A 15720-nucleotide genomic window follows, 5' to 3' on the forward strand; every position below is an offset into this window, starting at 1 on the left:
AAGAGCAGTTTTCCTTTGGCTGATGGCGTCCGAGTATGATCTTGAAAAATCTTTGTCGTAGGTGTCTTTCCAATGAGCTTGTTTGGTTTTAAAGCAAGTCCTTTTCTTGAATTTGTAGCAGCTGGCCTAAGGGTGTTTCCTACATCTCCCAGAGCACGTCGTGGAGTTGTTATGGGAACGTTGCTGGACTTAAAGGATTTTGTAGCTCCAAATTTTCTCCCTGTGTGGTAAAGTAATTGCAACATCAGGATATATAATTTCCATTGTTTCAATCTAAATGGGTGACTATTTCTGGCAGTAAAGTATAACAGAATTTTTATTAACCTTTAAACCTCTAAGAGTGACTATCATCTAATTTCTCCTTACAATATCACCCCTGGATAACAAATAAAGGTCACGAGAAGAAAAGAAATGATCACAAACTAAAAAACCTGCTCTCGTTTGTTCAAAAAATTCTCAATTTCAGCACCTGTGATGCAGGGAGAATAGTATGGAGAATATGCATGCTGATATTAGGGTGTATAGGGTTAAAGTAGTAAGTAATGTAAACAAAATGGGTAATGGGGAAGCCATCAATTTAAATTTCGCGTGCCATATGCGAGTAAAGACGTTTTCAAATTTTCCTTCTTCCCAAGAGCTATAAAAGACTGGAACTGCCTCCCTGAGACCATTGTTTCGTCAACTTCCTTAGAAACTTTTAAACATAGGTTATCAGCCTTCTTGAATGATAGTTGTATATAGCTTAGATATTTTTCGTAATTTAATTTTTATTTTCAACATCGAAATAATTGTATTTTATTCATTTACTTATTTTCTTTCTTTCTTTATTTGCTTTATTTTTACGGTTGGTGTTATATGTTGATGATTTTACCGACCTAATAACATGTAAATGTAAAATTAAAGGCAAGAAAGTTCACAAAGGTTTTACTCGAGTTTGAGTTTCGCCTAATAGCGGTCACTTGTACATTTAAACAGTCTTTTTTCGTGAAATGTTTCGCCCAATAATTTTCCACATACGAAAGGAAAATCAAACTTCGACAATCAAATTTTAGACGTAGAAGTTGTGGAACATGTACCTGACGCATTTCCTCCTTTGAAGTTCAGAGGGTTTGGATTTTCTTGATCGACATGCGGCCTGAAAATTGCTTCTGTCGCCATTGATAGCTTCACTCTTAAACAGTGCAGTAGCTATATACAAGATAATATTGGAAGTTATTTCAAATTTGCTTGAAGTATAATTGACCTCCAATCGCAACGTCACTCAAGGACATTCAAAGGGACTACAGTTTTGTTTTTGATTTCAAAGATGGCGGTTTTTATGGCAGCATCCCACGTGACTTATCATAGCCAATTAAGATTTAGTTACCATACTCCTCACGGAGAACTTTATTAAACATGGCTGCTGGGGCCACAAATGACCATATTCTGTACGATGTCTTTATTCGGGCTGAATGGTCCCTTGGAGCAGAAATTTTGGTTAGTTTTTATTTTATTATTTTTATTTTTATAGCTTTTGAATTTCTAGAGGATTTTTATTTCTGTTCTGAAAGACTCGTGTCTTTGCTTGAGTTGTGGCAAGTCCAGTTAAGATTACGTGGCATAGTAGCCAGGTCGCAAGCTCACGATGTTATAAAATTTTAACTAGGTATACCTAAGACCTCGAAGATGTATGTCATACATCTTAATTCTCTTATATTTATTGGTTTATTTCCATGGGGCTACTGAAAATTTTTTGACCAAGTTTCTGTTTCGATTCAGACATGAGTTAATGAAATCAAAACAAAAAATTATCGTGGCTGCTGTTTTGGAATGTGGTCACATCTTCATGATTAGCTGTTTAGTAGTTCTCCAAGTAAATTTTTATCAATTAACATATCTGCTGTCAGATTAAAGTGAAGTGTATATAGCCAATTTGATATTCGTGTTAGAGCTCAAATTGCATTTTAGACTTGTAGCATGGCGCAGCTGTAAAACTGAGGTAAAGTACTGCAACCGTGGACAGATGAGTTCCTGTCATCTGATTATATTAGCTAGCTTTCCATGTAGCTGGGAAAGGCTTTGCATGCACAATATATCACCAAGTTTTGCAGTGCTCTGTAGAGTCCTTCCTTGCACCCCAGATCTCTTTTTAGACAGCTGACCGTGTAGGTTTTTAAGTGCAAAAGGGATGTAATTTTAAGCCACTATTTTGGAATGGGTTTATTAACAAATAGATTCTATGTTACATTTCCTTTTCAGTAAGAAATCACAGATGTCATCAAAATGTGGTTAGACAAAAAAAATAGCACACAAGTTGCAGTCAAGTGCGTGACTAATGTTCTGACTATATTCTTCTGTGATCTGTTACTGTACAAAACCACAGCAACATGGAATCTATTTTAATGAATTTGAATATATGAAAGTCGCACATATGTACTGCTGTTTTATGAAATGTATGAAAGTGATCCTCGTGGTAATCAACCCCACTTATGAGGTAGCGGTCATTGTGTTGGTTCATGAAAGAGGGGGGGCATTGGGACCTCCGGGAAACTGCAAAACCAGAGAAAAAAACCTCCAAAACCGAAAAACCAACAAAAAAGGCAACAAAACTGCAAACCGCATGCAAACCTGACAAAACCGCTACATTTTCACCTTTGAAGGGGTCAAAAAGGAAAAACCGAAAACCGCATCAGTCTTTGTGAAAACCAAAACCAAATGCAAAAACACGTAAAATCCGCAAACCGCTCTAAACATCAAAACTGGAAAACCGAACCTTTTTGGCCCAAAAACTGAAAAACCGATCCAAAAAACAATCAAAACCACAAAACCGAAAATCCTAAAGCCCCCCTCATGAAACCACAGTACACATGTATATGACTTGTATATATTCAAATTCATCGATTTATCACTTCTCAGGGTTTAATATGAAGCAACATGGCTCCCACTTGGCTTGTTACCTCATTTGGTAGAGCACTGCACTGGTATTGCAAAGGTCATGGGTTCAAATCACGTACAGGCCTGGAAGTCTCTTTTTAGGCCTTATTTCCACTTGAACATAAGTAGGCTTCATTATTGTGAGGATCGATCACTTTCGCAAGCAAAGTCTGTTTACGAGCCTAGTGGCCCATTAAGCCGGTGCTTAACTCTGGTTTCTGTAGCACGAAGCGACTAGGAGTATTTCTACTCCCCCCTGGATGGGATGCTAGTCCATCGCAGGGTTACCCCCAGCATTAAATTGCTGGTACCCATTTATACACCTGGGTGAAGAGAGGCACTGTGAGAGTAAAGTGTCTTGCCTAAGAACACAACACAATGTCCCGGCCAGGGCTCGAACCCGGACCACTCGATCCGGAGTCGAGCGCACTAACCACGAGGCCACTGCGCCTCCACGATTACTTTCATACATGGAATTAATACTGACATCAACTATGCATCTGTCCTCCAACAGATCCTAAGTAGCTATTTGTGTGACGTTGAGGATGATATCATGAATTATCAAAACCGAGTTGTGAGTTATCTGCCAAAGCCAAAGGCTGAGGCAGGTAACACAGACAAGGTTTGACAATTTATGATATCGTGCACAGAAACAATTCATTAATTGCTTTTATAACACATTTTTTAAACAGTCTGCTAAAAAGACATTTCTCTCTGAGTTTACAAAAGTTTGAGAACAATTCATGGAAGAGGGGCTTGGAAACTAGGAAGACTTTGAACTGGACATGATAACCAAATATCTGCTGTAGATATTACATTTATCATGTCAACTTCACATGCCATTGTGAATTTATTGAATGCTCTCAACCAATCAGATTTTTCTCAATTAGTGTCATGTATAATAGTACAGCTTATTAGATCATTTGTAACAAATTGAATATAACAAAAAGTTCAGCAAATATTGGTAAACCACTCTAAAATCTTATTGTCTCTAAACTTGGATATGGCTTACTTGCAGTAGACTTGAATGATAGAATTCTTGAACTCATTATGTCTGGAAAAAACATAAATGGTTTGTAAGGTGTGGACAATAGAACCTTGCTATAAAGTATGAGGGCATTGCAATCTTTCCATTTGTCTTTCAGAACAAGACTGGGTTTGATATTGGTCAGCTGAGAGGATCACTACCCAAGAAATTCTTGACAGTTGCACAAAGTATGGATGTTTTACTTGCATCAATATTGTTTTATATGAGTTGGACCACTGGTATACACTGTAAATGTTAGATTTCTTGTGCACTCAGGCTCAGTCTGCCGAGGGTTTGCCTTTTGACACTAGGTTAAATCTGGTTGCACATGTGTTTTTATAACTTGGTACTTTTGAGTAAAGTACTGATTAGTGATTTTGTTTTGATTGTTACTCCAGATTCCTTTTGGTGGTTGGTGAGAGGCATTCAGTACACTGTTAGGTAATGAAGACTTTGTTTTGTTTGTAACAGAAATAACATTTTGATTATAACAAGTAGATTCTGCCCAAAAATTATCATGAAATCTCCTAAATTGATAATCAAAATCAACAAAGTTATTTTTGCTTTTCCACTCTGAAATTATAATTTTATTTATTATCAACTGAGTGTAACCTTATGTAGAACTTTCTTTCGAAGCTAACTAGAATTCTTATGTTGTTATGTGGTTGTAAATTACAAATTATGTATAATTATTGGTTTTGGTTGAGAAGTGAGTTTGCAATGGATATTTTGATACTTCAGAGAATTTTGATAGAAAACTTGAAAACTTAATAAAGTGTGAGTTGTTTTTAAACCTGATAAAATTTGTGTATGGAATTATACTTGTATATGTTGTGGTTTAAGTGATTTGAAGATCAAATGATTTTAGCTGGCTTGCTTTGGACTCCTGTTTGTTTAAAGACTGTAAAATTAATATATCATTCTAGAACAAAGGAAATTACAAAATAATCAAATTATTTTGACATCATTTTGGTCCAAAATGATTACTAAGTCCTATAATTATGTGAACAGCTAACTGTATATTCACCCTTAATTTAATTTCAGTGGGAGTAATCAGATATTGGGGCTTCCAACACAGCTCTACAAAATTGTAAGCAGCTCACTCAACTGGCAGTTTGCTCTATCCAGGTAATTTTCAAGAAGTAAACAAGCTCATAACAATTTTCCACTATGTTGATAGTGGTAAATTTCTTAGGTCGATCAATTCTCTTCTTGAAAATATTGAATTTGGTTTCATTTTATCAATGTGGATAATACTTTATATTTATTTATTAGTATTAATTTTGACTATGATTTGACTAAGATAAAATCCAGAGAGAACTTTGAGCTTTTAGTCAATATGAACAACAACCTTAATGGTTTACTGAATGATTTTCTTAATAAATTTTGTATTTTATCTAGTGATGGAAAGCTCCTTGCAGTACTTCAAGAAAGTTGCATTGAGATTAGGTAACTTTTCTAGTTCATTTTTCATTTTTGTATAGTATTGGGGCAAGTGAGATATTAATTAGGTGAATAAATCTAAATGCAATTGGCTTCACATAAATGAAACTCCCAGTCGTGAATATCCTGTAGATTTAATCACAGAAATGTAAAAGCAAGGGTGGTAAAATTAACTCTTATCTTCTAAGATCTGACTGTCAATTCTCCCCTCTGCCTGCTTAACATTTTTCTTGTAAATTAGTTATGAGGATTTTGTGTTAGATCAAGATATCAACTTCTACCTGATAAGTTTGAGTATTCTCACCACCTGTTTGCTGGATAGTGTATGGATATTATAGGGAGAAGTTACATGTTAATCACTTAGGAGAGTGAAAGGTTACATACACTTGGCCTAATCTTATATTGAAAAGAAGTTGATCCATATCAAATTCTCTGAACTAACCTCACAAGAATTGTGTAGCAGACAGTTAAGAGAATTATTAATGAGATATTGGGAGTGAAAAGGTTAATGGAGGGCAACCAAATGTAGTTAATCACTTAATCTAATATTCTGTGTATCATTTTATGCAGATCATTTATAGATGACTTTGAATCAGTTATTGCAAAATGCACGGGTAGGTATACCATATATGCAAAGCTGTCATTCAGGAGCTGTGGTTATGCAGGGCTCGACACTAACTTTTCAACCTACTAGCCAAGTGACAATTTCAGTTTGTTTACTAGCCAGACTAGTTTGTGTAAATAAAAAACCACCAGCCAAAACTGAATGTCTACTAGTCTGGGGCTAGTTGGCTACTTGTTAGTGTCAAGCCCTGTTGAATATTTTTGCTGAGCTGAAGTGGCTGTACAATAACTGTACATAGCAAGTTTTATGGGACCTGTCCTGTGTTGCTTTTTCTAATCAATACTGCATATCAATCAATACACATGGTTGAAAGTGGAGTTTTTTATTGATTTGGAAAAGGCTGGTCAGATTTACTGATGAGTTACTGTTTTATTTTAACATGTATTGTGAATGGAGAGCTGATCACAATTAAACCATTTTGTTTTGCGTGATGAATTCCTGGCTTTTTAATGGTTTTCGAAATGTATGTAGTGTTATTGAGCAGCTGTGCTTAGTACTTTATTGACTTGGGACTTAATGTAGATCCATAAAAGTCATAAAACAGACCACTAGTAGTCCTTGAACAAATAAGACAATGCAGTGAGACAATACATTTATCTTTTGTCACCCAAGACTGGTCAAGACGAGAAAAAGTGAAAATTCAATTCATGAATTTGGTTTTTTTGTTTTTATGTGAAACATGGTCATCTAAAATTTCACATGAACGTGAAAGAATTTTTGATATTATTTGTGATGCATGAAAAGGACAAATATTGTTCTGTGACTAAGCATTACAAGGGGTATAGGGGACCCTCCCATAGTTAAATACTTAGAATTAAAACCCCCAATATCCGATATTTCAGATATGGAGGATTTTTTTTTAACTGATTGTAGTGATTGATGAAAAATCCCAGGTGCTGCAGGGGGCTGTCTGGGTTTTTTCACTGACTGCCACAATTAATGTATGAAACTGGTTTGTCTAACTGCTGGCTGCAGCCAACTTAGCACTTAATGTTATAATCTATTTATTTTTTAAGTCGAGGAAGACGACTGTCCACAGTGGAGAAAGCTGGCTTGGAGTGAAGATTGTTTTATGCTAGCTTGTTCTTACAGGTGGATATAATTTTGCACTGGTGAACTTTTTTCCTCATCACAAAAATTATTTTATTTCCTTGAATGAATAATTATCCACATTCTATGATGCACCCTTCCCAGATGAGTAACCACCTCTTGGGTAACAATTATAAATAAATGCCTCCCCTCCCTTTACTTTCTTAAAATTTAGAAACTAAGAAATTGTTTCTTTTCCCAGTTTTATAGTCCTTATGTTTCCAACAGATCAATGCCATGAGTGAGAGAGGGAGCCGTTTCTTTTCCGTTAAGGAAATAATTGTTGTTTGTATATCCCTGTGTTTGCAGAGTTCTCTTTTCTAGCCATACTTGTTCTTTTAGCCTTTTGTGGAATGTTTAAATTCCCAGTAAAAACTAGACCATTGATAAAACTAAGTTATCTTGTAATTACCCTTCCACCAACCCAGCACCACAGATTTTTTTCAAAACTTTCCCCTTTAGACCATTCTATAGTATGGGCAACTGGTAACTGTATGAGCACCCCCTTGCAAGCCTGCTACGCTCCCTTCTTGCTAAAAAAATTTCCTTGGTGTGATCCTTAGTACCTTTTTCTCAGATCATGAAAAAAACAGAATCAATCAAAATCACACTAGTTTGAGAATTGTAAACGTAAACCTATATTTCACTATGTTCAGTCCACTTAGGGTAACAATTAACAATTGAATTTTTTTTGTTCAGCTCTGGGGACATAGTTGTTTTTGCCCTTGCTGGAGAACTTCTCTTCACAATTCCTAAGGTAACCAACACAAAGTTTTGTTTTATTTTTGTGTAATTTTATTTGTCAAAGTCGTGTATCAGTAGTTTAAATTAATTTTGTTTATGAGACAATATCCAATCACTGACTTCATATTTTGTTATTTATTCTAGACCCTTAGGACCATTCCCTCAGATCTCAGTGATAGCATCACTGGACTTGTTTTTATTGAACATAAACACAGCTCACAGTGGTAAGCTGTTGATTATGAATTTTGGGATTTGATCTGACACACTGTAAACTTCCATTTGCAAACTTCTCTTCCGGTTAACTCAGTTGGTTAGAGTGCTGGACTGTTGTGTGGGAGGTCAAGAGTTTGAGCCCCGGCCAGACAAACACTCAAGGTCTTAAAGTAACTGAGGAGAATGTGCTACTTTCCTATAATATCATGAAATGGATAATTAGACATTCTAGTCTTCTCGGATAAGGACGAATAAATTGTAGGTCCTGTCTCCTGTATCTATTAATTAGTTAATTTTGATATATCAACAAAGTTGAAATGGTAAATTGGCCACCGTAATGATTACAAAAGCTGACGTTTCGAGCGTTAGCCCTTCATCATTCGCTCCGACGAAGGGCTAATGCTCGAAACGTCAGCTTTTGTAATCATTACAGTGGCCAATTTACCATTTGAACTTTGTTGATATATCCAAATTATTTCGTTACTCCCACTGACGCAGCCCCAAACAGTTTCTTTTGAAACTATCAGCCTTTATTAATTAGTTAACTTGGTTAGGCAGGGGATGTCAGATAACGCACTCACGAGACTTCTGTGATGTGGTCTGGCCTGTGTACTGGGCCTACAGTAATTGGTGTAAGCTGTTGTGGAGTCCCTGCCTGTCGACAAAGCTAATGAATAAATAAATCCCCTGGCTTTAGGCCCATCTACCTATAAAAAAAAAAATAATAAAATAATCCAATTATGCCCCCACCCTCTTGTGATATAAGCCCCCTCTAGCTTTTCTTGTTTTGAGAGATAGGAACTCTGTACTACAAAAAGAAAATTTGAAAAGTTATTGTGGAACAATAAGTTTACTGCTTCTTTTTAATTGTCAAAGATGAATTTTAAGGAGAATGTCTGAACTTCCATTTTGTTATGTTCCATTTTGAAATAGATTGAAATAAATTTGAGTTGTTATCAACGGCGTTTTGAAGCTTATTAAAAACCAGTAAATGCAAAACCTATCTTGGTCAGCACTTCAATGGCTTGTTTCAAAGCAGAAAGAAATTTATTTACCTAGCACTTTTGATTTACTGATTTGCTTCAAGTGAAAACATCCTTCATAGGTCTGCAGAGCTCTTGGTGATAAATTTCAGCGGTACACTGAACAACTACCTGGTCAGGTATTACAGAGGTCTCATAATGTTGTTATTTACTCAGCTTTATGATGTCATGTTCTTGTGACCTCTTTGGGATATGCATTTACCTGAGACAAGTTATCAAAAAGTCACTTGTACTGAGATAAGACTTAACCACATTAACATGTATACATTACTTAGATGATTATAATTATGCAAGCCTTCAAAGCAGCTATTGTGTTGGGTTTGCTCTAAGGAAAGTGTAATGTGGCCCAACAGTACCTTTTCCTTCCCTGAAAATCAGCAATTTATGGTCCCCGCTTGGGACCCTACATGCTATCGTACCTGATCTGTCTTGTAATTACATGTATGGAGGATAGAACTGTTTCCATGATTCAGAAAAAAAGACAAAACAGGAAATTCAGGGCCCGACAGTAACTTTTCAACTAACTAGCCAAGTGGCTGGTGACAACTTAGATGTCACAACAATTTCAGTTTGATTACTAGCCAAACTGGCTGGTGGAAATTGAAAACCACTAGCCAAAACTGAATTTCTACTAGTCTGCAGCTAGTTGGCTACTGTTAGTGTCAAGGCCTGAAATTGGCAGCAAGGGTTTTGAGAGTCAAAGAAGCTGAAACAACCCGCACACACTTAATATTACCTGTTTTCCAGCTTTTCTGGAAAAAAAGTCTGGCTCAAAAGTAACATCAAATCGATTGGTTTTTGAGTGACATATACTAGGTTCCCAGTTAAAATTTAAATTTCAAATTAATGTTATTTTTAAGTATTTTTTTTCACTATTTTTCAGTGCAACAAATGGCTTTCAAAAGAACTACAGCTTCTCCTTTGCCAACATTCTTCCTCATGGAGTATGCAGTGTTGTTTACCATCCTAAACACAGCCTGTTGATACTTGGTAGTCTAACAAGTCAAGGACAGAGAGCTTCAGGAGGTTTGTTGATGTGGAAAGAAAATTGCAGGTTTTTCAATAAGAGTTTCTTGCTTGGACTTCTGGCCATGGTGGTAGACTTGTTTGTTTTATATATTTTTTGCTTGAGAAGTGGGTGTTTCCACACTCCATAGACAAAGGATGTGGGTATCAAACACTTTTGAAAGCTATAATTGTGAACAGAAATTGAAATAATTGAAACTCCCTCCACATTCTAAGAAAAATAATTCCATTGAACCTCTTATAACCTAATATCAGTAGCTATATTGTTCATGTACTTCTCTATACATTTCCTTTGGTAACATCAAAGGTAATTGGTTTGACAATCAAAGCTACTTAGGTTGGTGATCATTTCCTTTATTCTCACAATCTTAATGAATGACTCGGTGGTGGTGCTGTAGGGAGAAATTTGATGCTGATCACTCTTAGGGTTTAAGGGTTGACTCGTAGAGGTGATGAACATGTTTTCTTAGTGACCTAGTAACTAGATAACTAGAAAAGGAATGTCTTTCTTTAGAGCAGAACTCAATGTGTTTAGTCAAATTTTTGTTTGGTGAATTTTGTCCTAATTTTCTTTTGTTTTTGTTTTTTTTTTTTACTGCAGATGAGCTTTGTCCAGCTTCTCTCTATGGTTTGACTTCTTGGAGGATTCTCTCAGGATTTCCCCATTTTAATCTCATTGAAGATGAAGGCACAGCTTTGATGAAAGTAACTATTTTCCTCTATCAGTTTCACTTATTTGGTGAACTTTGATTTTTAATAAGAGAACTTTCGAAATACATTTGATAACACCCCTACTTGATAATGGAGTCAAGATTACTTCGAAACATCATAGTTTTATTCTTCTAATATTTATTATCAAATGAACTTTGATTTAGAGTATTTTTTATTCTTAACTTTAATTTATATATTTTGTTTGATTTTCAGTTTGGTTCTGGGATACTAAATAAACTTAGAAGTCTCCCACTGCTTAATCCAGGAAATGACAGACAGGTGAGAAACCCCTTTTGTATTGTTTTTTTGTTTTTGTTTTGTTTTATGATGTGTGAGTTCATTGTAGATATAAACAAAACTCCTTGAAAATATGTAATCAGCCAAAACACCACCAAAATAGCAATTTACACCATTGCTCCGTGTGAACTTGTCCTAAAAATTCCCCAGAAATGTGAGTTTCATGTACACACCATCTACTAAAGAGCGTACATACTTTGTGTAGGTATGCAGCAATTGCATGTGTCAATCCAGCTAATTTGGTTGGATCAACTAAGTTGAAATTGTAAATTAGCCATCGTAAAGAGTTAAAAGCTGATGTTTCGAGCATCAGCCCTTTGCCATTTGCTCTGATGAAGGGCTAATGTTCAAAACATCAGCTTTTTAACTCTTTCATTACGGTGGCCAATTTACAATTTCAACTTAGTTGATATAACCAAATCACCTTGTTACCCCCACCAATGCAGCACCACAGTTTCTTTAGAAACTTACCTCCTTTATTCATTCCAGTTCAGTTGTGATTTGAACAGTATAATATGTATTACAGAAAAAAGTTTTTAACTGGACTCTCGTGTATTATCTTGCCTAGACTCCTTTGTTTATGGCAGTCAAGGTCTTACTCTTAACACGACACTGAATACCTTATACCTTATTCTGAGAGCTGCACTGTCTAAGCTCCTCATTTGATTTTGATCTTTCCCTTGTTTAGGATGGTGTGGTTTACATGTCCCTGTCTCCAGATGGCACCAAGCTGGCTGCATTACACTTGTCAGGAACTCTGTCTTTGTGGCAAGTACCTTCACTCAGATGTCAGAGAATGTGGACCAAAGATGAACAGGTACTTTTTTAGATGACCTAACAATGTTGGAGGGGATCTGATGGAATAGTGGCTAGTGAACTGGACTGAATCACAAAGTGTAGATTTGAACCCTGACTGTATTATTGTTTTGTATTCTTGGGCAAGACACTCAAGTGTCATTATAGTACTCCCCCCCCTCCCCTGGAGAAGAAAAGGGTTACAACAAGGTCATAGGTAATCTTAATGAGATAGGGGAAGTAACTATATGATGGAATGATTTTAAGTTTTAGGGAGAAGCAGTGATGGTTTTAGTTGCTTCATGCCATTTAGCTTTGCTTGTAAGCTCACTGTATCAACCTTTCACAACATTACAATAAAACAACAAAATTGTCAAGAAATTGGCTGGGCATTTTCATTTGCTTTTTTAGTCAATGTTCCTACCTAACCTACTTCTCTTAAAGTTTTCCTATATTAATATTAATAATTTTTTTTTTCAATTTATTTTTGTTGTACTTTGCAATGCAAAACTTAACAAACCTTTTTTATGCTGTGGAACTCAAGCAGAGATTAACTTTTTATTTTCATGATACAAATTATGATCAATGATAATGTTTACCCTTGAAGGAAATGAAAGAAAGGTCATTCACTTTCTAAACAGTTACTACCTCTTAATTTAAAATATATTTTATCAAACAGTTAACTGGTACACAATACTGGTTATATTCAGTTTGTTCAGCACCCTTTTGACCCCTGTGAGTGACTAGAATCTAATTTTTCCTTAACAGTGTCATCCCTGAATCACAGATTAAGTTCATGAGCAAAAAGGAAATGATCGCTAAACAAAGGAATTCTTGATTGGTAAACAAATTCTCCTCGTCACCACCTCAGGGAATTTTATAGAGAACAGTATGGAGAATATGCTCACTAATGTTAGGCTGTAAAAGGTTAAGGCAATATGTTTCTTCTGGCAGCCCTCAGTCAAGAATCATGAAGAACATCCTGTCTTTCCAGTGTCAAAACCACTGGATTCTAACAAGGGTTAGTTATCTTTAAGGCAGCATGATAGGTGAAGAGCTTTTACCGACTCACATCCTTCAGAGTGAACATGTACTTCAAGTATTTTAAAATGTATTTGAACAAATTTCATGCTTGTTATGCAATGCTTTTTACTGGGATACTTTGGAACCTCCATAAGGGAAATGGAAAACAGATGGGATATTCGTTGGTATATATCACAAGAGAGTGTTATATTACTATGTATTTATGATTATAAATGACTATGAATATATGAATATCATATTTGTGAACTGCAGATTAATAAATGAATTTGAGTGATCTCTGCAATAATGAATGCTACTTATTAAATATATACAGCAGGGAAAATTAAAGGCTGAAAAAAATTCTGGCTTATACTGGCCTATATATATCTCCAAACAAACATCATAAGAATTGCATAGCAGGCAGAAAGGAGAATTATTGAACACAATCTCAAGGGTGAAAGGGTTAATCTCATATAACATTATTTTATTTATTTTTTATTATCAGATTCATCTTTCTATGGATTAATTGATGTCAATTGGTGGACAGAGGAGGTGACATTTGTCATAGATTCAGTACATTATCAGTGGTCTGGATCAACAAAATTTTTCATAAATGGCTGTCCATGGTGGAATGGATAACTGTGACCTGAAAAGAGATGTCAGAAATCTTGTTTCTGGGAATTGAATAGTTTTTCGGGGAGATTGACATCTTTCAAAATTTATCTAATAATCTTAAGCTTCCCCTCCTTTTTTGCCAGAATGTTCTCCCAGCTGTGTCAAACTCTAATTTTTTTCCTCACCAGGCCTTAATTTTGTCCCACAGTATTGGGGCTCTTACTGTTTCCTCTGTGGAAAAGAGGTATGTGAGAAAAAAATATTGGGGCTTCACAATGAAATGTGAAGTCCAATAAAGTCCATCAATATTGCATGAGACATACAAACTAAGCCAAAATTTAAAGGAAAGGTTGTATATGGGAATTTACAAGATGTATCCATAGGATATGTTCAATCTCCTCTCCCCATTTCCCTTCACATGAAGCACCAGGTACCACTCACAGAAAATAGCGATTAGTGGTACTTTGTTAGGGGCGGGGGGGGGGGGGGGTGGTGGTGAATAGTTGTGAGAATTGGTGAACATTTCCTTGATAATGTCTTTAAGTTTTGCAAAAAATCAAGGTGATGTGCAGATCTTAAAGTAGCTGTAGAAGGTCAATCATCTGAAGGAAAAGTTTGCCATAATTAATCTCTGATTCCTTTGTCAAGAAGCTAGGATTATGGATTACATTTGAGCAGTTTTTGGAAGGTCTTGATTGCCATTGTAACATTGGTATAGTTTTCCATAAAGTCATAACCATCAACCTATGAACATTTGATTGTGACATTGGGAGGTCAAAGCGATATGTCTTCACTGTATTAGAAATGTTTAGACTTTTTGGGCCAGTTATTTACATGAGATCTTACCCAAACTGTAGTTTTAGGTATTGAAGCCTCAGGCCTCAGGCTCTCTTTATAAGAGAGTTGATTTAATTGATAGATAAATCTCCCATTGTTACCTTTCAGCCCTCTTGACACTGTTCACAAACATAAGTGTTCAGAGAAAGCTACAGCTAAATTCAAGATGACTTACAATTTGGTTTTGTTAAACTTTTTTTAAACGATTTGCCCTTTTTCTCCATTTGCAGTCTTTATAACTTACTTGGCAGCCACCCAGAAATGTGTGAGCCGTGGTCTCGCATTACTGCTGCTCATGATAAAGGATTCCTCATTCTTGAGGTAAAGCTATAACAACAAGGATTAGTTATTAAGTGCAATCATAATGATCAGTTCATTATCTAACAAACCATCTCACTCTTCCTCACTGTTATAAAACAACTTTGTAAAGATCATGAATGGGTGATAGGTGTCTGAATTGTTCAGTAGCCTGGAGTGACCAGTCAGTGCAAGAGATAGGTAACACTAGTCATCAACATGGCTACTGACTGGAGAGAAAAATGGAGGATGACAGGATAAAAGTAACTTGAAGATGCGAGAAGGTTGGGCAGAGGAATATTTTACAATTTGCTCAGACTCACTGCCACACTGTACACAGAATTACCTAATCTGTACCTGCAACAGCATGAATTGCCTGTTGCCATATGTTGAAGACTGTTTCTTCTTGTCTTCAGCAAGTAAAGTAAAATTGTACCTTTTTTTTCTGTTCTTGAATTAGTCAATTGAAAGCAATAAGACTTGAAAATTACCAAGGAGTTTAAATTCTTGAAAAGATACCTTTTTGGTAGCTTAAAAGTAATGGGGAAGTTTACTTTTACTTCAGTGTGAAAATAAAATCAAGAGCCTGCAGTCAAAGATTTTACTCAATAATGATGGAGATGATCATGGTGATCAGTTTGAAGGGAGAGACAGCAAGTCAGAAAGTGATGAGGATGATGACGAGGAAACAACCTTCATGTCAAGAAAGGAAGACGGCAAGTCAGAAAGTGATGAGGATGATGACGAGGAAACAACTTTCATGTCAAGAACAAAACATTTTACCAATCAGGTTATTTTTAAATTCTACTCTCTTAAATTTCTAAATGTTAAGTAATATTTGAACTACATTTTGACAACATTTTTGTCATCATTGGGTTCAAGAGTAAGAAAATGAACTTAAGTTTATAGGTGATGTAATAGACATGGAAAATATATACAAAACAACATTGATCAGCTTACTTTGATGCCTTGGTTAACTGTCTGAAGAAACCTCTCTGATTTAAAAGATGCATATACTGTGT

The 15720-nt window shown here is 35.7% G+C and overlaps 2 protein-coding genes across 2 annotated transcripts in view; one reads left to right on the plus strand and one right to left on the minus strand.

Annotated features, from left to right (window-relative positions):
• The window catches only part of LOC111344164 (uncharacterized), a 5415-nt gene extending 4087 nt beyond the window's left edge, over nt 1–1328 (minus strand). Inside the window, exons 1-2 of the mRNA XM_022951377.2 lie at nt 1077–1328; nt 1–220 (exon numbers count right to left, since the gene is read on the minus strand). The exon at nt 1–220 is cut by the window's left edge and continues 140 nt beyond it. Of these exons, the coding sequence (XP_022807112.2) occupies nt 1–220; nt 1077–1158 (302 nt within the window). The 5' untranslated portion in view covers nt 1159–1328. The remainder of the gene's footprint in view (nt 221–1076) is intronic.
• Nucleotides 1329–1370: 42 nt separating this feature from the next.
• Nucleotides 1371–15720, plus strand: part of LOC111344158 (NBAS subunit of NRZ tethering complex) — a 48985-nt gene continuing 34635 nt past the window's right edge. Inside the window, exons 1-19 of the mRNA XM_022951370.2 lie at nt 1371–1476; nt 4059–4128; nt 4339–4381; nt 4985–5068; nt 5342–5389; nt 5954–5997; nt 7025–7100; nt 7797–7854; nt 7986–8065; nt 9160–9216; nt 9981–10123; nt 10725–10828; nt 11048–11113; nt 11820–11948; nt 12881–12947; nt 13455–13501; nt 13753–13808; nt 14632–14722; nt 15264–15488. Coding sequence (XP_022807105.2) covers nt 1396–1476; nt 4059–4128; nt 4339–4381; nt 4985–5068; nt 5342–5389; nt 5954–5997; nt 7025–7100; nt 7797–7854; nt 7986–8065; nt 9160–9216; nt 9981–10123; nt 10725–10828; nt 11048–11113; nt 11820–11948; nt 12881–12947; nt 13455–13501; nt 13753–13808; nt 14632–14722; nt 15264–15488 — 1569 coding nt within the window. The 5' untranslated portion in view covers nt 1371–1395. The remainder of the gene's footprint in view (nt 1477–4058; nt 4129–4338; nt 4382–4984; nt 5069–5341; nt 5390–5953; nt 5998–7024; nt 7101–7796; nt 7855–7985; nt 8066–9159; nt 9217–9980; nt 10124–10724; nt 10829–11047; nt 11114–11819; nt 11949–12880; nt 12948–13454; nt 13502–13752; nt 13809–14631; nt 14723–15263; nt 15489–15720) is intronic.

Source organism: Stylophora pistillata, chromosome 4 (assembly GCF_964205215.1).
Source record: "Stylophora pistillata chromosome 4, jaStyPist1.2, whole genome shotgun sequence".
In the NCBI taxonomy this organism is placed as follows: Eukaryota; Metazoa; Cnidaria; class Anthozoa; order Scleractinia; family Pocilloporidae; genus Stylophora; species Stylophora pistillata.